The sequence below is a fragment of the Triturus cristatus genome, chromosome 5_1 (genome assembly GCF_964204655.1).
Source record: "Triturus cristatus chromosome 5_1, aTriCri1.1, whole genome shotgun sequence".
NCBI lineage: Eukaryota > Metazoa > Chordata > Amphibia > Caudata > Salamandridae > Triturus > Triturus cristatus.
Window position 1 is genome coordinate 572691135 of NC_140587.1, and position 23424 is coordinate 572714558.

The following is a 23424-nucleotide window of genomic DNA, read 5'->3' on the forward strand; positions in this document are numbered from 1 at the left end:
TCTTAACAAGGTTCCCAAATTATAAAGCTCATTCCTCATCACATGTACCTTTTCTTTTTACTTGTCCTACTCCTAGATCTCTTGGATTTTCAGAAAGGAGCTTTTTTAATCTCCCAACTTGAGGTCTGGAGTCTATTGCTCAGTAAGGTTAAAAACACAGATATTTAAGTGCTCATTATAGTTCCTACTTAGCGTGGAAAACGTTGAAAAAATGGTCAATGATTTTGGCAGTAGCAAGAGGATTTCCTCCTTTCTTTGCCAGCCTGGATCGAAAAGATATAGGACAACTAACCTTGAATCATGATGCTAAAGTGCCTGCAATTTGAGTGCATGGGGTAGAGTGGTAACTGTAATTATGCCCACCTGTGCCTTCCATGTTCGTTCGGGCCCCTGCCCTTCGTGTTGCTTCACCCATGTTAATGCTTCATTCCCCCCCTGCACTCTTCGTGATGCTTCACCGCAAGTGAGTACTCTGTGTTTCTACTGCCTAAAAAAATATGCTTTTGTGTTACATCTTTTATTTACCAATCCAGCTCGCATGCAGAAATAAAAAAAAGCAAAGCCAATGCGAGAACTATTGGTTTAACAGATCCCTCATCATATAAGTCCCCAACTCTTTCTTCGTGGCTCTTTATCCCTTCATAGCATCGTACTTCTCTTCTTTAAAGTGTACCATAGCCCTTTTCCAGACCTCATCTCATCCTACAATCTCAACTGCTACATTGCAACTAATGTTGAGGAAGTGAAACCGGTTGGCTTTACCAATGCTTTTATTCTGCTCTTCCTCTTAGTTTACAGTATTGAAGCTTTTGCTTTGTCTCATACTAACATTTATGGGCTGTGTCTGTCTTACTATGGTGTCCTCCTGTGGCCATTATAGTAAAGGGTACTATTAGTTTTTAAATGTTCATCCAAAAGTCTACTTACCTCGTGTAGGAATGCTAATGAACATATGAAATGAAATTATAAAATGCCTGGCGGTAAGTGATATATACTAAATAAGGTGGTGCCCATCAAACGATGATCTGGCTTAAATGAAGGTTAGCCGACCAATCCAGCGCATGGATGGCTCAATGCCCCCTCCCCTTTTTAGAGGTTTTTTTAAACACAGAAAATTGTCACCATAGTGACAACGCATGCATGCTGCCTGCAGGCGACACCTAAAAAGAAATAGATAGGTATCTGCACTCGCAATTGCATCTACTCTGACAGTTTTCTGCAGCACTTCACCTGATGTCCAGTTACCAGTTTGTTGCACAATGCTCACAGCATGTCTCCGAACCTCACAGTCATCACTCAACACTCAGACAAGCTTAACAAGCTCGGCACATTCCAGCATGCATTTCAAAAGGGCACCTGGAATGTTCTTGTAAATTGGAGTGTCTTGTTAGGAGTAAGAAATGCTATATAAATTCTATAATACAATAAACAACATTTAAATCATTTAGGGCCTGATTACGAGTTCAGCAGTCCCACCTCGGCCGTCGCGTGGGTGTCGTAGTCATCACCGCTGATTAGGCGGACTGCCCGCCGTATTATGATGTTGTCAGTTTGCTGATCAAAAGACTGCTGGAGCACCGCCAACAGCCATTCGCAGACCACCTTGATGGCAGTTGGGGGAAAGTAGCTGTCATAGGGCGGCACAGAGAAGTTTCACAGCCATCCGAATTACGAGTTGGCTTTCCGATGAGCCGACCATGGCGGTGGGACTACCTGCTTAGAGTAGGCGGAATCAAAGAAATTGGGGTTCATAATCACCCATTTCCTTTTCTTCCCTTCAGTGTCCCATGTGGATCTCTTCCTTTAGGTCCCCCTTCAGAGCAGCATCTTGACCACGAAGAAAAGAACCATTTTGGCGCTGAAATCCAGGTTAGTCCATTTTGCAGTATTTCCCCATTGACTGGACTGGGCACATATGGTCCAGACTCCAGCAATGGGAAAGCACTGGTAGGTATTTTTTTTACATGTCATGCATATGTGTACACTGCAGTAAAAATATACATACCAGCAGTGCTTTAAATGGGCCGGTATTCACCGGTACTGAGTACCGGCACTTCTTAGATTTAGCACTCGGAGTACCGGCACTTCTCTACTGCCGAGGAGAGTACCGGTACTCATAAAAAGCTGGTCCTGGCGGCCGTTCTTTGATAGCTAAGGCACTCCTGTAGACCTGCGCCAGCCCAGCTGAACAATTCAGCGTGGGCTCATTTGCATACCAATCGGGTGTTCACAGACATCGAGGCAGCCCAGTGACAGCGTAATTAAGAGAGCCATGGGAGGTAACCAGGTTCAAATGGCTTTAAGCCCACCCGATTCTTTTGTTAAGTGTCTGCTAATGTTTGTCTGCTTGCCTGTGATTGTTGAGAAAAACGAGAGAATGGGGGAGACAATAGAGACACTCTTGGAAGTTATATTAAAATAAATGTGTGGACTGCGTTGTGGGTGCATGTCTGCTTGTTTCTTTCTGTGTCACTGGAGAACATATAGAATTGTACGGAGCAACAGCAATTAACAGAATTGATGTTGCACATATTACAAAACAACGAAATGTTGAAATATCGCCGCGTTTGGGTTTCGGTTGCTTCTAATGAGTAAACAAACCTGCTTTGTTTATTAAAAGACATTTCTCATGTGTTTTGGTATGTGCGGCAAGTAGTATCGAAGTCAATAAGTATTGGCATGACTTCTAAGACCCGCCCCCAAACCCCGCCCACTCGCCACATTTAAATGAGTACCTGCACTATTTTGCCCCCATTTAAAGCACTGCATACCAGCATCGACATATATAAAATAATTTTCCCTGCCATCAGAAACACTGCTGCAGGGCCAGCAGGATGATTGTAATATGGCAGGCGGGAGATCGCTGCCTCGGCAGTCTTCTTGGGACCGCTGCCACGGTGGTACAGTGGTAAGACCGCCAAACTCATAATCATGCCCTCAGTTTTATTGAAGTATGCATATACTGCGTTGTTGAAAATTCTAACATTTAGTGCAGTTTAGGTCTAGTTTTTCCCCCGAAAGTGGCTTCTTCAGCAACATGGCTCATAGGTGAAGTAAATGTTTCGCATTGCTTGCAAAACAAAGTGCTATTTCTACTAAACATCAGATTCCTTCTCGTGTCAGTAATATAATTTCCTTAATCTATACCGCTGGTATCTATTTACTTTTGTAACACCTTTCACAACTAAGAGTCCCCTTACTATTCATGTGCTTAATGCATTCATTGATGTACTGTTCAGTGACAATTCATGAAAATCACCTCTTCATTGTACCTTTAATGCATATTTATAATGATAAAATGTTAATACAAATTCATGACATTTATAAAAAAAAAAGACTTGCTCTTAAACATTACCTGTATATTCGAGGAGGGCCAAGAGGATCCGGGTCTTGACCTCTGAAAGAGGAAACAGAAACAAAGATGGGTGCTACACATGCTTTACATGAAGACCAAGCACATCCTTCTGATACATGAGATGGTTATCCTGTATATGCACAAATGTTATTATGAGAGTCTAAGGTGAGCTCCAAGATGGCGTTTCCTCCTTCGTTGTTTACACAAGGCAATGGAAATATGCAAGGCCAGAACCAGACACTTTCTTCCAGTTCAGGCTATACAGGCCTCTCCGTTTCATCCGCCAAGCCACTCCAGGCAGCTTTAAACAGCCTCTTTTTCCAAACTCACTTTGATGATTCTTCGACTACAAAGGGAAAAGGCCATGTGATGTTGAAAGCCTACTTTGAATGTTTTTAACATTTTTAAATTAAATACAATCTGAGCTTTTCTGAAATGTCAAAGAATTTACCTTTGCCGGAGCTGTCGTCTTGGAATTATGGTGTCACAGAGTCTTACTGATCCATAAGGCATTTGTCCACTGTGGAAGGATTTGGAGTTTAGAGTTGAGTTAGAGTTAGAGTTGGGTGGTAATGACAAATTCTGCAGTATGTGCAGGAAATAACTCCAGGGAAGAATCCACCGGAAGAGTTTCCCACCGCTGGGATAGTGTTTTTTTGTTGATATTCATAGTGTATGGAGGAAAGTCTGATGGTAGATTTTTCTTGGGATTTCAGACTGCTGTCTGAAACTGTAGGATAGCCGGGCCCCACCCAACTCTAAATCCAGACCAGTGGTATCTACCAATTTAAATCACCCCTGAGCAGGTTCAATCATTTTAATGAGCAGCAAAAACAAAGTGGGTCCTGTTGAAGAAGAAATAACGAGGAGTGAGACGCATTGGTAAGACCCCCTTTAATGATCAGTGCATCTCCAGGCACACCACTGACAGGAGCCTTCACCGACATTTCAAGTCAAGCTTCACGTCAAGGTTTTAATCGGGAAGTACAAACTGCTAAGAAGGACAAGGGGGAGGGCATGAAGGCTGGGAGATAAAGGGAAGGATGGGGAAAAAGGAAGAGGCTGAGGTTATAACAGGTACCTTCTGTAGTTTCCTCCTTACGTGAACCTTGGAAGGACACTTCAATAACATCAGCACAGAAGCATCAAAACCATGAACTTCGTACAGTACCCCCCTGAAGCTCCATTACTTGTGAATGATAAGGATGCTGACAAGAGGCAGGAGGAGAATAATTTGGGAAAAAACGTGGCCTCTGCAGCTTCCTCCAAGTCGTTCTCCCTGCCAGCGCTGCCAATGACAGTACCAACACACGACTAACCACCACGCTCTACAAATGTCAAAATGTAGTCTATTTCAGGCCCCCAGAGCTACAAGAAGGGCTTGGGTAGCAGGTATTAATTATTTGTAATGTATATTGAGTTAATAAGCAACTGTTGTTTTGCTAAACTCCAAAGTAGACAAGCAGCGCCGTCATGTGGCAGACTTTCATAAGTGCTGGTGTTGGCAATTAAGTGCCGTTGCGAGCACCAGAAGCCATGGGCTCAAATGAATTGGAGGCAGGTCCTGGCAATTCAGTCCAGTGCAATTCGATAAAATACAACAATCTGTTGATATGACAAGCAGGATACTGTTCTCCTATTTATTTAATTCAAGAGCATGCTTGTAGAGTGCAAGGTGGCGCGTAATGATTCCAGGAAGCAATATATAGTTCAGATATAAAGGTTTCTTTATTCCAAGCGATCAGGACCCCCAACAGCCGGAACTCCCGGGTCGGTTCGGGAGCTGCAGGGACTGGTTTCCCCTGATAGTCACCAGAACCTCTCGAGTGGTTCAACTGAGCACAAGGACTTAAGCACTAATAACATTCTGTATATATACAGAATATAGTAAATATCTTCACTACTCCAATGTTCAACATCAAGGCGTCCTTGTGTTGGAACCTAGCAATCACACACAAAGAACAGTACAGCCGACCATTGAGCAGAACACGTGCACATTGAGAGACTGCTTAAAGTGACTACAATTGTTAAAACATGAGATATCAAAGAGAGAGAATTCCAGGGTTGAGATTTGGTCTCCTCAGAAGTTCTTTTAACTGACGGAGGGCACCTGACTAAAGAACAACAGGCACATAGGAGGCTGCTCTAGAGAAATAAAAAACCGCCTCTTTGGTAGAAGTCAGGATGTGCAAGGCAGAGAGACGTGCACTGTGCGTGACCAAAAATCACTGAAGGAGTGACGAGACAGAAAGGCCTGTCGCATCTGTGTAGTATCCGTATACAAGCCATACTGGCAGGCAATGGAGACGCTGAAATATCGAACTACAGTCCTCTGGCATGCCAAGATAACTGCTATGCAATAAAGCAAGTTTAACAACACATAACCCCCAACAACGGAGGAATGGTGGGTCTTGAAATAAAGGGAAGGATTTTTTCCAGTATGTTAAGGTTGGAGAAAACCACGCAGCCACACCGTTCGAATCTGTGGCAAAAGCAACGATATCCTTCGAACGGGATGCCTAACTTCTTAAAGATTGCACCCTGAGTAGGAAGAGAGGCCAGGTGAGAATGCCAGCAGGTGTTGTCTCACCCAATCTCTTGGGTCTTGTGTTTTTTTCTTGGTTTTATTCCCATGCTCACTTTCAGAACGTTGGAAGACATCCAACTCGCGATTCCCCATCAACACTTCAGCTGCCCTGTAGATTTCGCTGGCTTGTGGGCAAATTTGAGCAAGAGCTGTATGTTATTGGCATAAGATAGGGCACTGGATTAATCCTCCCAGAGACTGCATACAAAGGTTGGACAAAACAGGGAGCGGGAGCAGCCTTAAAGAACTCTGCAAGGTACCCTCATGTCTGAGGACAGAGCAGGGTGCAGGGTGCAGGGTGCAGGGTGCAGGGCGCTCACTGAAGAGAAGAAACATTCAGACACTGGCGCTGACAAGACTGAGGAGGAATGAAAGTGGAAGAGGTATGGCGCAGCGGCCAGGGTGCCTGACTCCGGACCACAGGGCACACGGTTCGATCCCCGGGGCCGGTGGCAGGTTGGCCCAGCACCATGTGACTCTGGACAATTGCTTCCTTAATCTTCCCGACAGAGCCCGGACACCTCTCCGGCGCTTTACAAATGCTGGCATTTACAAAGCGCTCCCTCCTCCTACACCACAGAAAGGTCCAGCGGTAACAGACCAAGTGTATCAGCTTCATCATACTAGACCTGAAGTCTCACCTTTGCACAAGGTATCTGTTAAGCAGTTCATACAGATGTTTCCCCATACATTTGGTGAGTGTAGGCAGCAAAGTAACAGGTAAGTCCATTTTTCGAATCAGATGTATCGAGCTCTGCTCTTATGACAAATCGTGTTCCGATGTCCATTTTGCAAACATCACAAACCAAGTCAGATAACAAAGGGGTATTAATAATCTGGCGTAGCCTGCTGAAGAAGGCAGGCTCAAGGCCCCCGAGAAAAGAGGCTCAGGAAGAAATATCCGGAGAACTCGATGTGAGACCCTGGCAGACCTCTACTGCCAAGGTAAGTGTATGAGGTGCCAACGATGGTATAATAATGACAGCCATGTTATAATCTCTTTACTGTCAAGCTCTTCCCTGAGAAACAGTGCATTTTAAAGTATCTTTCTTAATTTGATGACATGCAGAGAAATAATAATTTGAAGCCCTCTCCCCTCCTTCTGGCACTTTTGCAAGAATTAGTTTACCATACTCCAGATTTCTCAAGAAGTCCTAATTGCCTTTGCAGAATGTGATGAAATAAATGTCTCAACTGGTTATTTCTTGTGGGGCGAGGTAAGAGAAAGTGTGATTCAACCTCTACTGTTGTGCACCCTTTGTCACTCAGACGGTATTTAGTGAACATTTCCCTGAGGTTTGCGTTTCGGGCAATAGTAAGATGTTCTACGAGCTTTATTCTTGTGCGAGACGTAGCCTAGGTAGCATTCATATTCGGTGCATTGGCACCCCCATGCTGAGTAAATACTTTTATAGCCCTAGTGTAGTGTCCTGAGAAATATCTCTTCCTCTAAGCATAGTCTCATACAGTGTGACGCTGGCATGTAGTTCTGAACTGTGATATGCAATCTTAGAAAATCTTTGGGGGGGATCTTTTTCAATTCTGGTCCGTCGTTCCTAGTATTTCGTGACACTTGGGTCTCTCTGTTAAACGTTGCTTGAGGATGGAAATAATCTCCCCTGCTCTGCTCTGAATTATGGTTTGGGCTGCACCCGATCACAGACCAGTAAGTGCATTGTTTCAGGGCGTTTCGTGCCCATTCCGTTTTTATTAATCCAATACCCCGGGATTTGCTTACTTACAATATGATTGGGGCACATCTCCATCAAAGAGTCACATCATTAGAATCTTTTTTTCAATCACAGGCAGGTTTTTTGCCGTGTTTATGTTGCTATCAGAAGACTTCCGGAGGAGCCTGCTCTGAGTCCCAGATAAGGCTGTGCACAGCAGCCTCTGGCCGAAGGGCGAGTTATAGTGCTTTGATTGTATATATCAGAATGAAGGAATTGTAATGAGCTACTCATCTTTTCATTTTATCCCAATCACCATCATTTGTATCTGATTTTTCGGTCTCCTTTTGGGCCATATGCTCTTCCCTCTTCCAGGAGTTCTGCGGGGGCCCCTCTTTGAAGGGTGCTAAGGTTCCTAACAAGGCGGAGCCGGGATGCTGGCCCCACTGAAGGCAGAGTCCCTGTGTGGGTGCCCAAGTGTACCTGCCGCTGATCCTCCTCTTGCAACTGATGAGCCAGACATGATTTTTACAATGCCCTTAATCTGTTTGCTCAAGAACAGGCTTATCATCCAACAGATTGAATTTGTAGAGCAGAACAGGATTTTGATTTTCCAATAAAGGTTACTGGTGCATGTTAAGTATTAAAAAGCTTAACTTACGTCAGAAGTGCAGCTTGGAATATGTTGATGCAGCAGAGCAGGGGCACACAGCCAGACTATTTCAGAAACCCTCGATTCAAAGCTCAAACGCAGACTTCTAAACACTTTCAATATATTTGTTTCATATATGTCGTAAAACTTAGGTTGCTGCTTTCAGGTGTATGATTGTATGTAACCATTGCCTCACCGATTTATGCTGTACCTTTTGTGCATTTATTTTGGTCATGTTTTAGTTATTTGTACATCTAGATCATGCATAAAATGGTGTTGCTGAGCACATTATTGAGTAGCCACAGATACAGTGCAGCATTTTTGATTCTTATCCAGTCCCTCTGACTTAGATTACAGTGGTCCTTGTATAGGGGTCTCGCCAAACTGCTGCAGATCCTTCAGTTAAAAAGGATCATGTGAGCAGGCCAGACGGGTCCTCTGCTCCAGCATCCTCGCCTTCGATATATGCAAAGGCGATACTGCAATGCTACTCATCAGGCGTGCACCCAATGTTGGATCTACCAGGTCTGAGAATCGGGTTCCAGAAGGAAGGGATTCAGAGTTCTTCCCATGTTCCTCTGGCAGGACGTCAAGGATTCTCTTAACCCAGCGGGCAGGCATGTAGTCCAGATTTTCTTTCAGGCTGGATCTGAGGTGATGGTGGGCTTGAAAGACCAAAACCCCACACAATCGTTAACACTCTACAATACCACGTTTTCCAGATTATGAGATAGTTACTCTTTTGGGAGGGTACCTGGTGGCACTAAGGTGGTTGTCAGCTCATGCAGGTGAAGAGCAAACCTGGCTGATGGCAGGTTTGTCTCTGCTGTCCTACAAATCACCTCACAGCGACTCAGTTCAGTGCAATCCTTTCCAAATGCATTCCAGCACCTGCTGATGTCTCTCACTAGGGCAGAGGAGATACAAAGTCTGGAGAGGAACTCTTATTGAAAAGAAATGGGTAGTGGTAAAGCTGTTCATTAGCAAGTATTTATGGCAGCAAGTCCAGGTCTGCCTCTTTCCCCGTTCCATGTTATTATATGTGTTTTTTTGGAAAGACTGAACTGGCAGCTGTGCCAGGCAGAGGTGTGTAGTCTTTCAGTCCAATGAGCACCTCATTAAATAACTTAGGCTCTCTTAGGCACATGCTTTTCAATATCTGCTATGTGGTGTATGACACAAAAATCAAATAAAAAATATCATGTAACCTAAATATTGAGTCAGAAATATTGTCATTACAACAATATTGAGAAACAGAATTTAGAAGGTAATAATATTTTTTTGTATTTAATATCATTTAAAAAAAATTGTATATAATATTGTTTACTTTAATATAGTTGTAAAATATTGTTTTTAATTAATTTAATAATTATTAGAACTTATATTACTTTTAGGTATTAGTATAATTGCTTTCACTATTTGTACTATAGTTTGCAGTTTTTAATGTTTAATTCACTTTTTTGCAATTAATTAGTCATTTATAATGTACTAGCAGGTTGTTGGGCTTGTAGGTGAAGATGGTAGGAAGTTATTTAAATTATACATTATACTTCAATTTCTTTTGCGAATGATATTTTAAATTGATAATTTAGCATGCACATTAAAGTGTATTTTGTGATTTTTAATGTGTTATTTTATATAGTTTAACTAATAATTTATAATTTGGTAGCTGGTTGTAGGGTTTCTAGGGGACTAGGAAAGCTATCTGAATTATTTAAAAACATAATTCTTATGTTAATTTTATATTTAAACGTTTTAATGTTCTAAGTGCATTTTGTGATTCTTAAAGTATATTTTATCTTTGTATAGGTTAATTACTATTGTATGGTTTAATGGGAGTTTTTTGGGGCTTTGTGAATTATAATGCTTTTAACATTTATATAATGTTATTTAACTATTTATTTGGTAATTTGTTATTACAATTATTTAAGGTGATAATTTCTATATAATGCCTTTGAAGCATTTTTATTATTTGTTGATTTATTGATAGGTGTATTTATTAATAACATTTGTGAAATTCATTTTATTATTATTATTATTATTAATGAGTTTTATAACGCGCCTGGTTACCCTTGGGCATCCCCGCGCTCATCCAGAAAAAGACGCCATAACATGAGGCACCAGAAGTTAGGCAGGAAACAGGTGAGTTTTTAACAGCTTGCGGAAACGCAAGAAACTTGATTTCAGGCGTAGGTACAGTGGAAGGGAGTTCCACAGAGTGGCCACATTGATGGAGAATCTTCTGCCCCCAGTTCTTGCCTTCCTTACTCTCGTGACCTGCAGCAGATGTTGATGGTCCGAACGAAGGGAACGAGAGGCCTTATAAGGTTGCACCATATCCCGTAGGATGGGAGGGCCTTTCCCCTGCAAGATTTTATGGGCCATGCAGAGTGCCTTAAATTTCACCCTCTCCCTAACGGGAAGCCAGTGCAACGCCTTCAGCGCAGGTCGAGCAGACTGACGCCTGGGGAGATCCATCAGGAGCCTGGCGGCCGCATTCTGCACTTGCTGTAATTTGTTTAGGGTGGACTCTGGGGCCCCCAGAAACAGCACATTACTAAAGTCCAGCCGGGAGATGATAAGCCCCTGAATAAGTAACCTCCTAGAGACCACTGGGAGGAGAGGTAAAATCTTCCTGGCTGAACGGAGCAGACCAAAACACACGCCTGCGGTCTTTTTAGCGTGAGTCTTAAAGGTAAGGTCCTGCTCCAACCACACCCCCAAACTCTTGATCTCCTGTTTGGGGGTGGGAGCCTCTCCCAGGCAACTAGGCCAGCTACTCGGAGACAGGGTAAGAGGGGAGTTCCCCAATATCATCAATTCCGTTTTGGAGCCGTTAAGCTTGAGTGCTGAGCTACACATCCACGTGAAGATCTTATCCAGACACGTATGCAGCTGATCGGGATGGTAAGATGACTGGGGGAGGCCTACCACCAGCTGGGTATCATCAGCATAGCTGATAATCTTGATACCCAGGGGCAGTATCTCATTCTCCAGGGGGGCCATATAAATGTTAAATAAAGTAGGGCTCAGCGATGAGCCCTGTGGCACACCACACTGGAGAGGAACCAATGAAGATTTCATATGGCCTTCCCACACCTCAAACGTTCGGCCAGCCAAAAAGGAAGAGAACCACTTCAGGGCCAGCCCGGAGACCCCCACCCCCGACAGTCGTTGGAGAAGCACTTGATGGTCCACAGTGTCAAATGCCGCACTGAGGTCGAGGAGGATCACTGCCACTGATCCCCCTGTATCCAGAATGCTCCTGGCATTCTCCACGACTGCCAGCAGGGCAGGATCGGTCCCCTGACCGGGGCGAAAACCCGTTTGAGAGTCACCCAGAAGGGAATTGGACTCCAGGAAGCCCGAGAGGCGCCGATTCACCAGTTTCTCCGCTACCTTGCTAAAGCCGGGGAGCAGAGAGATAGGCCTAAAGCTGGCAAGGTCAGCGGGGTCCAAGTTAGGCTTCTTCAAGAGAGCCTTGACAACAGCTCCCTTCCAACTCGGGGGCACCACTCCATGGGCAAAAGATACATTTATCAGATCCGTCACTGGACCACCGATGATAGAGGCTACCTGCTTAAGATATTTCATTGGTGCAGGATCTTTAGGCGAGCCACTTTTCATGGTCGTCAAGACTGTGAGAACTTCTTCCACAGTGACAGGCCCGAAAGAGGCCAGCTCCGCTGTCCGCACCCTGGACAGAGACTCAAACTTACCATCAGAGGAATTCTCCACGTCCAACCGAGGGAGTGATAACAGAATGTTATCTATTTTGGTTTTAAAGAAGGAGGCAAGTTCGGAACATTTCCCAAGAGGGTCAGCGTGGAAGACTTGAGGTTCGGGAGCTTTTAAAAGTTCTTTGATGACCCTAAACGACTCTTTTGAGGAGTTGGCCGCCGAGCCTATTCTCTCCTCAAAGAATACAGATTTAGCTACCCGAATAGCAGATTTGTAAGTGCTAAGAGCCGCCCGGTATTCTCTCCGGGTTGCTTCACTCCAGTCTTTCCTCCAAGACCGTTCCAATCTCTTGCAGCCCCTTCTCAAAGTTCTCAACTCTGATGTGTACCAGGGCGCCGATCCTACTCTCTTACCCATAGAAAGTTGTTTCTTCTTGGGGAGGAGAGCATCAAGCGAGTTGGTCAGCCAGATGTTTAGCCTCTCATCGGCGACTAACGGATTGGACCCAAGGGGAGGCCGGGACGCCTCCAGATGGACCGCCCAGGTATCAACTGGGAGTCTCGACCAGGCTCTTTCCACCGTGTATACCCTGGGAGCCGATGTAACTGGAATATCAAACTGCCACTGGGCAGACACCATAAAATGGTCAGTCCAAGGCAAGGCCAGCGCTGGAAAAGCTTTAAGGCAGGCCGAGTTCGAAAATATCGGATCCAACAAGTGGCCCTTCCTGTGTGTGGCACCGGAATTAACCAGGTTGATCCCCAAGGCTTGAAGATCACTTTGTAGATCTACTCCCAAGGGGTTATAAGGATCATCAAAGTGGATGTTAAAATCGCCCAAGGCGATAAAATTGCCAGTGGAAGAGGCAAGAAGGGCAGCTGATTCCAAGAAGGAATTAAGAAAATTTCCCATAGGCCCAGGGGGACGATAAATCAAAAAGCCTGTCAGAGATGCCGTGGGTGAAAGTCGAAGAGAGAACTGGCAACTCTCACAGTCACTCATCCCTCCGTCCTGCACCTTACAAACTAATGAATCCCTATAAAGGATAGCAATCCCTCCTCCCCTCCCCACAGGCCTATCCAAATGTGCCATTAGGAAACCAAAAGGGAGAGCTGTGACTATGTCAGGGCCCGAGCAGGAAGAGATCCAGGTCTCGGTTAAAAATAACACATCTAGCTTATGGTCCAAAATCAGGGAATTAATTTCTGTGGCATGACTAGGTACAGACCGGCAATTCAGCAAAGCTATAGACAGCACAGAATTATCTGCGGTTATACACCGACCCCCACTACATGTCCCACAAGGCAGGAACGGTAGCTCGCCCTCATAGACATGTCTACAAGGTACGGGATTCGTGAACCGCCAGGACATAAGTTCTTCCCTCCTGTACCCAATTCGAGTGTGGCCCGGTTCAACTAGGGCAGGCATAGCAACCAGCCCTAGGCCCGTCCGGGCCCGGACGGGCACAGACGGGCTGAACTCTGGCGTAACTCCGGCGTCAGTCCGGCGTCCCCGCTGCGCGTGACTGCTGCGCGTAAGCATGGCTGCCTAAGTAGTCTCCAACCAAAGTGGAGAGAGGACTTGCTGGCGCGCTGGGACCCACTCACCCAAGATGGCCGCCGCGAGTCAGGGGCGAAGGATCCGCAAAACGCGGTGAAATAGCCCAATTATCGTGCAGGTATGATGGCAGAGGTGGGGGTATGCGTGGCCAAGCAGGTAGGACCCAAAAATAATACTAAAAGGTATTCCTAAGAAAATGCTAAAACGAGTGGTTAAAAACAGACGCTGCCACAAAACAAGCGCTGCATGAATAGCGTTCGCGCTGGATTAGTGCGCGCTGCCCAATCAGGCCTGCCTAAGTAGTCTCCAACGAAAGTGGAGAGAGGACTTGCTGGCGCGCTGGGACCCACTCACCCAAGATGGCCGCCGCGAGTCAGGGGCGAAGAATCCGCAAAACGCGGTGAAATAGCCCAATTATCGTGCAGGTATGATGGCAGAGGTGGGGGTATGCGTGGCCAAGCAGGTAGGACCCAAAAATAATACTAAAAGGTATTCCTAAGAAAATGCTAAAACGAGTGGTTAAAAACAGACGCTGCCACAAAACAAGCGCTGCATGAATAGCGTTCGCGCTGGATTAGTGCGCGCTGCCCAATCAGGCCTGCCTAAGTAGTCTCCAACCAAAGTGGAGAGAGGACTTGCTGGCGCGCTGGGACCCACTCACCCAAGATGGCCGCCGCGAGTCAGGGGCGAAGGATCCGCAAAACGCGGTGAAATAGCCCAATTATCGTGCAGGTATGATGGCAGAGGTGGGGGTATGCGTGGCCAAGCAGGTAGGACCCAAAAATAATACTAAAAGGTATTCCTAAGAAAATGCTAAAACGAGTGGTTTTTATATATTTATTATTGGCTTCATATTTGTTTTATTATTGATATGTTAATGGTTTTTATACTTATTTTTATTTTCATGGGGACTTGTCTTTTTTAGGTAGTGGGAAGGGGCATGTATTTACTTTAAATGTATTTATTTAGTTTTTTATTGATTAAATTAATATCTTAATACATTTGTATTTATTTACACCTATTTGTATTTACGTATATAGTACTTTTTTTTTAGAATATGTTTTAATCATTTTGTGATGTTATGTATTTATATGTTTTGTTAAGAATGATTAGGAATTACATTGGTATATGTAGCCCTTCCTAAGTGCGACACTTTTCATATTTCTGCTCTCATTAGAGTGGGAATAGTAAATCTGAGCCCTCCAAAGCAAAACACTTTTCCCTATTGTTGCCTACCATGGAATAGGAACAGTGAATATAATGACTCCAAAGCCTTCTCTTTCACTGATTTGGGAATAATAAACTAATCCCTCCAAAATCCAACACTTTCCCTACTGTTGCTTAGTTTGGAGTTGGAATAGCAAATCTACTCCTCAATAGTCCAATACTTTCCTGGTTTTGATAACGCTGGAGTGGGAAAAGTAAATCTAACCCCTCTTAAGTCCACACCTTTCCTACTTTTGTTTACATTTGATTTAAATAAGTCAGTTTTGCTGGTGGTGTACATTTTTTCAGAGTTTCTTTTCTTAGTATTTAGTATTTTTTGTTTAATGTTTATATATTTTTTTTAATATTGTACTTTTGTATCTGAATGTTAACCTTTTGAATATTGATTGTATTTTTTTAATTAAACGTTATGTATGTTTTTGATTTATTTTTTAATTTTAGTTTTTTAGTTATTATCAATGTGATTTTTTTTTAAAGTTCAATACTATTCTTATGTTTCAATATTATATATCTTATGTAAATATTCAATTCATAGTATTAATTAAAACAATTTTTCCATTTTAATTTTATTTATAAATGGGCTATAAATGTATTGTTTATATTTGTTAATATTTATGTTCATGTTTGTGCTATCAATTTTATTGCCATATTTTTAAAAAAATGTTTAATTATTGTTTATACATATATATCATTCTTAAAAAAAATATGAAACAATAATGAGACATTTCTAATGAATATATATATATATATATATATAGATAGATATATATAGATATATAGATATAGATAGATATATATAATTAAGTCTCTATTCTTGGCTTTCTTTTAACAATTTTCTTTTCTATAATATTTTTGATAGAGTATATTGGTAGTCTACATACAGAGTAAACTAGATATTTTTGTTGATGATATTTTTGAGACAATATTCAATATTGTTGTTTTCAATATATTCAGTATTGCCTAAGCCATACAATTCTCCAATGGCATGGGGTAGAGTTCTTGATATTGTGCCAACCAGAAACCAATAGGTGTGCTTGTTTCCAGAAACCAAATGAGAAAGTCTTTATTTCTAGCAATGCATATTGAGGTTCAATCCTGAAGTGGTTATCGGAAGCAAAGGTCTGCTCCATCAGCAGCCCCAGAGCGGAGGTATCATTTATTACCCATTGGTACTCTGATTAGTGCAAAGTTAAATTGGCAGCCAGTCAGCTGTAGCTTTGAGTGATACCTTCAATAGTGCTTCTAATCCTCAATCAATTAATCAAAAATATTTCTAAAGCAATAAATCCTCATCAGGTGGCTATGTACTACTGTCAACAGCGGTTTTGTTCTATTTAATACTTGTAAATCTTGTCAAGGAGGTTGCGCTCTTTACAGGAGAGCTGAGGGGCAAGGCTTCTGAGAAGAACACGGTCTTCCTTCCGAAAGCACTTCACTTTCCACTGGTAAGTGAGTTGACGCAGGAGATTCTGATTTCTAGGCAGTGTGGTTCCTATTCAAAGCCTATAGTTTGGACAGATGATCAATAAAATGAGAACACTGAGTTTTGTCCCACAAATGAGCTACAACTCTGACAAAAATTTTCATCAATCAATCATCAATTGGTATTTGTATAGTGTAGCTGATCACCTAGGGGTATAGCCAGGCACTGAGGTAAGGAGAGCCTTACAAGAGGAGCCTTGTCTTAAGTGTCTTTCTGAAGTTGGCAAGAGAAGGGGAGGTTCGGAGGTGGAGTGGGAGTCGGAGGTCATTCCAGGACTTGGTGGTGAGGTGGGAGAAATAACGGCCTCCACTGCAGCTCTGATAGGTGCAAGAGGTGAGGGTGAGGGAGGCATATTGGAGTTGTCTGGTCGGATGTTGAAAGTTCAGGCGGTGGTTGATGTAGGAGTGTCCAGGGTTGTAGAGGGCCTTGCATGCATGAGTTAGCAGCTTGAAATGGCATTTCTTCTGGACGGGAAGCCAGTGGAGGGTAATGCTGGCCCATTTGGGGAGGTCGAGGATGAGTCTGGCTGCAGCGTTCTGAATGATCTGTAGTAGTTTGAGGAAATGCGTGGTGGTCCTGGCGTATAGTGAATTTCCATAGTCCAGTCAGCTGGTGACGAAGGCTTAAGTCACTGTTTTCCTGGTGCTGACAGGGATCTACCTGAAAATCTTATGAAGCATGCAGCGGGTGTGGAAGCAGGAGGAGGCTACTGGCTTGACCTGGCGCTTCATGGAGTGATTGCTGTCCAGGATGATGTCAACGCTGTGGGAGTGGTTGGTGGGCGTAGGTGCAGGTCTGAGTGCAGTGGGCCACCAAGTGTCCTTTCATGGAGATGTGTTCCTTCCAAAGATCAGCAGCTCCGTCTTGTCCATGTTCAGCTTCAGGAAATTAGATCTCATCCAGTCGGTGGTGTTGGTCATGGCGTTCTGGAAGTTGAATCTGGTTGTTGCAGTGCCTTCTTCAGTAGCGGCTCGTGGAGGGAGTGCCGCAGGGCGGTGGGGCGGGGCAGGGGAATTGGCAGGGTGGGGCTTGGTAAACTCCGGCTCATGGCCGACCGGAGTAATGTACATAAATAAATAAATAAATAAATAAAATGAATTTCATTGCACATGCTGAAACGCATTTGGCGTTTCACCGCACGCAATGAAATTAGTTTTATTTATTTACATTATTCTGGGAGGCCATGAACTGGAGTTTACTACCCCCCTACCTGCCCCTCTTCTGCCCTGCACGAGCCGCTATAGGTCTTCTGTGAGAAAGAGGATGAGTTGGGTGTCGTCAGCGTATGAGATGATGTTGAGTCCGTGGGCATGGACGATGTCGGCCAATGGAGTCATTTAGGCGTTGAAGAGGGTGGGACTAAGGGAGGATCCTTGGAGGATGCCACAGATGATGCTCTTGGGTTCAGAGGTGAAGGGCATAGGTGGAGTTTCTGTGTGCGTCCTGAGAGAAAGGAGGTGATCTACTTGAAGGCCTTTCCTCTGTTGTCAATGTGGTGGAGTCTGGTGATGAGGGTGTGGTGGGATACAGTGTCGAAGGCTGCTGAGAAGTCTAAGAAGATTAGGGCTGCATTCCTGCCATGGTCGAGGATGGATCTGATGTCTTCAGTTGCGGCTATCAAGGCGGTCTCGGTGCTGTGGTTGGAGCGGAAGCCGAACTGGGATGCGTCGAGTAGGTTGTTTCTTTCCAGGTGATATGTGATCTGACAATTGATGGCTTTCTCCAGAACCTTGGCCGGGAAGGGGAGCAGTGAGATGGGACAGTAGTTCTTGAGCTCCTGAGGCCACCGGAGGGTTTTTTCAGGATGGGTTTGACCTCTGAGTGTTTCCAAACGTCAGGGAAGGTGGTAGTGGTAATGGATGAGATGAGGATGTTGGTGAGTGCGTTCCTGATTTCCTTCTGTCCCAGGTTGAAGGTGTGGTGGGGACAGGAGTGTGTTGGTGCTTGAGTGAATGGAGATCATGATCGCTGTGGTGATTGGCGTGTTGAGCAGTGTCCAATTGGTGAGATGGCTGGGGAGTTGTCGGTGTGTGTCAGGAGGTGGCTCCGGTCAGTTGGCTGCGGGTCGAAGTTGTTGTAGATGCCTGCTATCTAGCTACTTCTGTTCCCTCCCAGACATGTTTAATTTATTAAATCGTTTTAAACGTAATATGTTGGTTTGGGTATTTCATCATTTGTTTTACCTGCACTTAACTTGTGTTCACATTATCTAATGAAACCACAATCGCCATAGAGAAACGCGAATGTACGGCCCATGCTCCCAACACATTTTCATTTATATAAAAAAAGCTTTCTGAAAGCAAGTTGGAGTGTGTACAAATCTGGCTATGATGCTGGACTATGCATACAACACTCTTAAGCCTCCTTATGCACAGTCATTTTGTAAGGTGTTGCAGGCCCTTAAGAGCCTTTTCTTCACATATCCTCGTGGTATTGAGCACTGAACAGTGGCAGTAGATGTAAATCATGAATGTCTTACGATATACCAGAAGTGGAATGACCATTAATCTTATCAGGCGTTTGCCTTGGGGCTGGAGCCAGTGAAGTACAGTTTCTGAAGTACCATGACCACCTTTGTCACCCACCTCCATCTCTCCAGGGATTACTGCAACAGGTATAGTGGAGTATTTAAGGTGAGGGAGAGCAACATGATCAGAGAGAGAGAGAGAGCGAGAAAGAGAAAGAGAGAGAGAGAGAGAATGATAGAGAGAGAGAGAAAGAAAGAAGAAACAAGAGGTTGCTTTGAACATTTTTGCTCCCTTTGGATTATTGCAAGAGGCACACTGGGGTGTGAATGGAGAGTGAGAGAAAGAGGGAGAGAGAGGGGAGAGGGGAGAAGGGAGAGAAATAGAAAGAAAAAATAGATATAGAGAGAGAGACAGAGAGAGAAAGCAAGAGAGAGAGAGAGAGAGAGAACGCAAGAGAGAGAGAGAGAGAGAGAGAGAGAAATGGGGTGGTTTGCACATTTTTAACAGGGCTTCTTTTGGTTTCCATTGTGGCCCCACCTTCAGTATACTTAAATCACTAGCTCAGTGCATTAGGCAGACAGATTACAGGGCACTCATCTCCTGTTAGAGCTTCAAGGCCGTGGTGTAGCCAGACTGTTATGGACCCTAGTGCAAGGAAGGAAATGGGCCGCCTGGCAACTGTTTGAACAGTGAAATACCGCAATACCTGGGGTTTACTGAGCCCCTCAAGCCTCTGGGCCCTGGTGCTACTGCTCCTTCAGCACCAACTGAAGCTTCCAGGCTAGTGTGAAGAGTCATGAGAAGAGGTAGAAGGATGATCAGATTAGTAAAGACAGCACTACATGTTAGTAAATACTCCTGTTGGCACCACCCCTACCCTTTTCAATGCAGTGTTTAAGATGTCTATGGATTGCTTTCAGTTTAGAAAGTACATTAAGCGGTGCAGTTTGTGATTTTACAATCACACCAAATGGTTCATCATAAATGGCTTCTTTCACAACTTAATTAAAACCAGTTTGTTAACAAGAAGGGTATGGGACAAAGGAATGGCGTTGGAATAGAATCTTGTACCATTTATCAAACTCTGTTTGAGGCTGGAGTTTTCCTCTTTATCAGGCCGATTCAATAGAGTACTGCAAAATACTCTCCGCAAGATGTATCTGTTTCAGGGAGCAGTCATGCCTCCTCTGGGAATGAATAAAATTGAAGAGACTAGGTGAACACTCAGCTCTTCTTGCATGTAAGAAAATGGAAGATGCCTTTGCTTTGGTTAATGCTGTACTGAGGACTACACAAGGGCTAGTTCCCAGATACTGATGCATAACATCTTGCTAGTGGGGACTAATGACTTCAGAGTTCAATTCATCATGATAGCTATATGAGATGAAGCACTGGATATCAACAAGAACCCAGATATTTTTTGCCAGTATTTGGCCAATAGACCACTTTGATCTATCATGCTAACTGCCACTGTCCTCCAATACTTCACTCCCAGTTCAGATGGCGATGAAGGTGGTTGATTCAAACTGGCATTGAGTTTACACTGGTCATTTTGTCTTCCAAACCAATATTTTTAGGGTATCCTTCACCTGCACCATTGCATCTTTCTAATGCTTGCCATATATTTTATTTGCATGAACTCGCACTGCCTATGTGTGTAGAATCTACTTCACTCATCTCCAGTGTTCTATCACTGTATCATGGTTAGAATACTGACCTGCAGAAAATCTGCATATACTGCCTACCATTAAACCATCAAGGTAAGTGTCGATAAAGGGATGTGGAGTGAATAATAGTAAGTACAGACCATCCCTGATTATATAGATTCATCATGCTGAGTGCTCCCATTTCTGAACATCAACTACCTTCTACAAGGTGCTTTACAATGTAAATTTAGTAGTTGTCTCTTGGGCTGGGTTCAATATGTTCTTCTTCCCTGGCCACCCTATGTTTTTTACTTCTTATCCCGTGTGTTCTGAGACATGACTCCTCTGCAGTCACTGCATCCAGCTTTAGATTTACCATGCAGACATTCTTCATGGTCGGGATCTCAATCTTTTACCGTAGATTCTCCTGTCTGCTCACGCTTACTATCTATGTAGTTCTTGAGTAGTGTGGTGCCCCGCTCTCCACCATCCCTTCTTCCTGTCTTTGCTCTCCCTTTTCAGAATGTCCTGTATGGCCTCTATTTAAATTAGACCTTATGCACTGACTCTTTAGTGCCGATGCCTCTGTTGGGACTTAAGATCAGCTTGGTGTGGAAATGTCAGATTCAGAGGGGAGTACTTTACCTCCCAGCTAAATCCTCAAAACCAGCAGGCACACTATTCTCTACCTGTGTCGAATTGTCTTGCAGGTACATCAAGTAGAAACTCCCCATATGTAAATGACATACAATACGTTAACACTCTAACATTGGTTGTTGACAATAGATAATTAACAATAACAAGGGTCTTTGGAATTATGTGACTCTCTGGTTGCAGCATTTTTTACATGATAATGAGTCTACCACAATTTTCACATAATTCACATTCTGCTGCATAAATTTCATATTTCAAGATAAGAATATTGTCCCGCTCAAAAAAGTATCACAGGTGGTACCACACACACGCAAACTCTTCACATTTTAACTGGTGACCTTTTTAGTTGCAGACTGTGGTATTCAGGTGTTAAACAGTTTGAATGAGACACAATATCTGCCCACACAGCATTAATGTCTTTTACAATGGCAAAATAATACGGCCACAGAATGTGCTGCTTTATGCATGCAAGCAACCATGTATGTATATTGTATTTCTATAGCGTGAACCTAGCCAAAAGGCAGTTGGGCACTGTACAGGGCCAAAGACTAGCATAAAGTCAAGAGGTGATATGAGAGGATTATGGATGGCATTATGCCACACAATTCAAGTCGTCCTACATGAATCCAACTTCACATACTCATGAATACCTTTGTGACCCAGTACTTTGACTTTTTGCATGGGCAGATGAGGTCCACAAGTATAAAAACATCTGTGACTATGGACCATTATGATGATCTTTTCTACATTTAAATTTTCACTCTTTAATTTCACTGTCTGGTGACCAATAGATTGTGGGCTTCTTATTTTAGGCGTGCAGTGGGAAAAGCCACCTATCAGAATTATATCATTAGTGCTTTTGAAACCAACATCCAGTTTACCTTAAAACTGTTTTTATTATCTGTCAATAGGTAAACTTCTAGAAAAGAATAAGATAGACACATTCATTGGCACCATATGGTGTCTAAAGCAATTAATTTATCATCAACAAACCACCTACTGTGGTAGAGCGAATGCTGAAATCTCATTTCTGATGTGTAATGTACCAGAGAAGGGAAACCACAGGTGCCAATGAAAAGGAGAAAAGAACAGATTTTGTCAGGAAGAAAACACAAGTCAGGGAGAATGTTCACACATCATATGTTTATTGCAAAAGCCCGTGAAGAAGCGGCAGGTGCAGGATGAAACCTTTGACGCTTGCTATGAGTTGTGAAGGGCCTGACCAACTCTTCAAAGAAGCTTCTCAAAGTGCTGTGTTCAAGACATCAGTACAGCATCAATGAATGAGTACACTCTGCAGAATTAGGGGTTTGCTGCCAGGAAAATGTGGCACCAAAAAATGACCAATTATTTTGTTCAATAAATAAACCTAGTAATATGGTCAGGATTTAAATGAAGGGATTTAATCAGAATCTTGTTAACAGACTGGAAGGGAGGAGATGCTTACATTATAGTCTGCTCTATAAGAAGATGATAAGAGCCCTGAGGTCAAGTCATTATAGCATTCTTTAAATCTACTTATATGTATTTCTTTTCATTTTAAGTTGCCCTCAGATGTTTTACATTAAGAAGCTGTGTGGACCAACAGGGCTTTCGATTTCTCTCAAAGGTAATAAATTGCATGTGATAATTCAAACCCATTCATTAAACTTTGGGATTTCTATTTCTTCTACACCTTTAACCATTAAAATAATCATAATACACAGAGGGCCCTCGGTCCTTCGAGGATTTTAAATCTGACTTTGACATGCCAAAACCGAGCGAAACCCTTACTTGCAAATACGACATTGGGTTATGCAGCCCCAGGTTTGCCCGGGAGTGGAAAGGCGGCTCACCCAGTACAAGCGATGGCTGCTCTCGAAGCAATTCACTAAGCGACTTTTTTTTGTAAACACATTTTATTATATCAGAATAAGACAGGTAAGCCGACCCACAGGGCATTATGACAAGTGAGAATGTCTATCTCAGTGTCCGAAACTGTTGAACTCAATACATTCAGGATAAACCCTCAGAGTCAGTTGGCAGTCCATTTGTAGAGGAAATAAGGGTCTACGGACCCAAACGTGGAGCCCACCCCTGCCCAGGAATACTGCAGTGTGCGTCAGTGAATTGCATCAGCACTAAATGCCACCTAATAGCCCTGTGCAAACAACACCCAACAAACCCCCTCCCACCCTCCCAAATCCCCCCAAATCCACTAAGCGACTCATAACAGAATTGTTTCACATCTTACGCCCCCTAGAACAGGTGCTTAAGTCAGTGGGCCAAAGACGGCGGGAGGCTGAGCTTGGACAGACACTAACACCCAAGGAGTGGTCAGATATGCATTACAGAGCTCGACACTCAGCGCATAAGATTTCTAGTGTGGAGACAGCCACTAAGATAATGATGTACTGGTACCTCACACCCTCCCTGCTACACAAAAGTGACCCCGACCGTTC

The 23424-nt window shown here is 43.6% G+C and overlaps 1 protein-coding gene across 1 annotated transcript in view; it reads right to left on the minus strand.

Annotated features, from left to right (window-relative positions):
- Positions 1-23424, minus strand: part of PREX2 (phosphatidylinositol-3,4,5-trisphosphate dependent Rac exchange factor 2) — a 1250200-nt gene that overhangs the window by 335398 nt on the left and 891378 nt on the right. The window contains exon 32 of the mRNA XM_085605489.1: positions 3356-3397. Within this exon, the coding sequence (XP_085461615.1) occupies positions 3356-3397 (42 nt within the window). The remainder of the gene's footprint in view (positions 1-3355; positions 3398-23424) is intronic.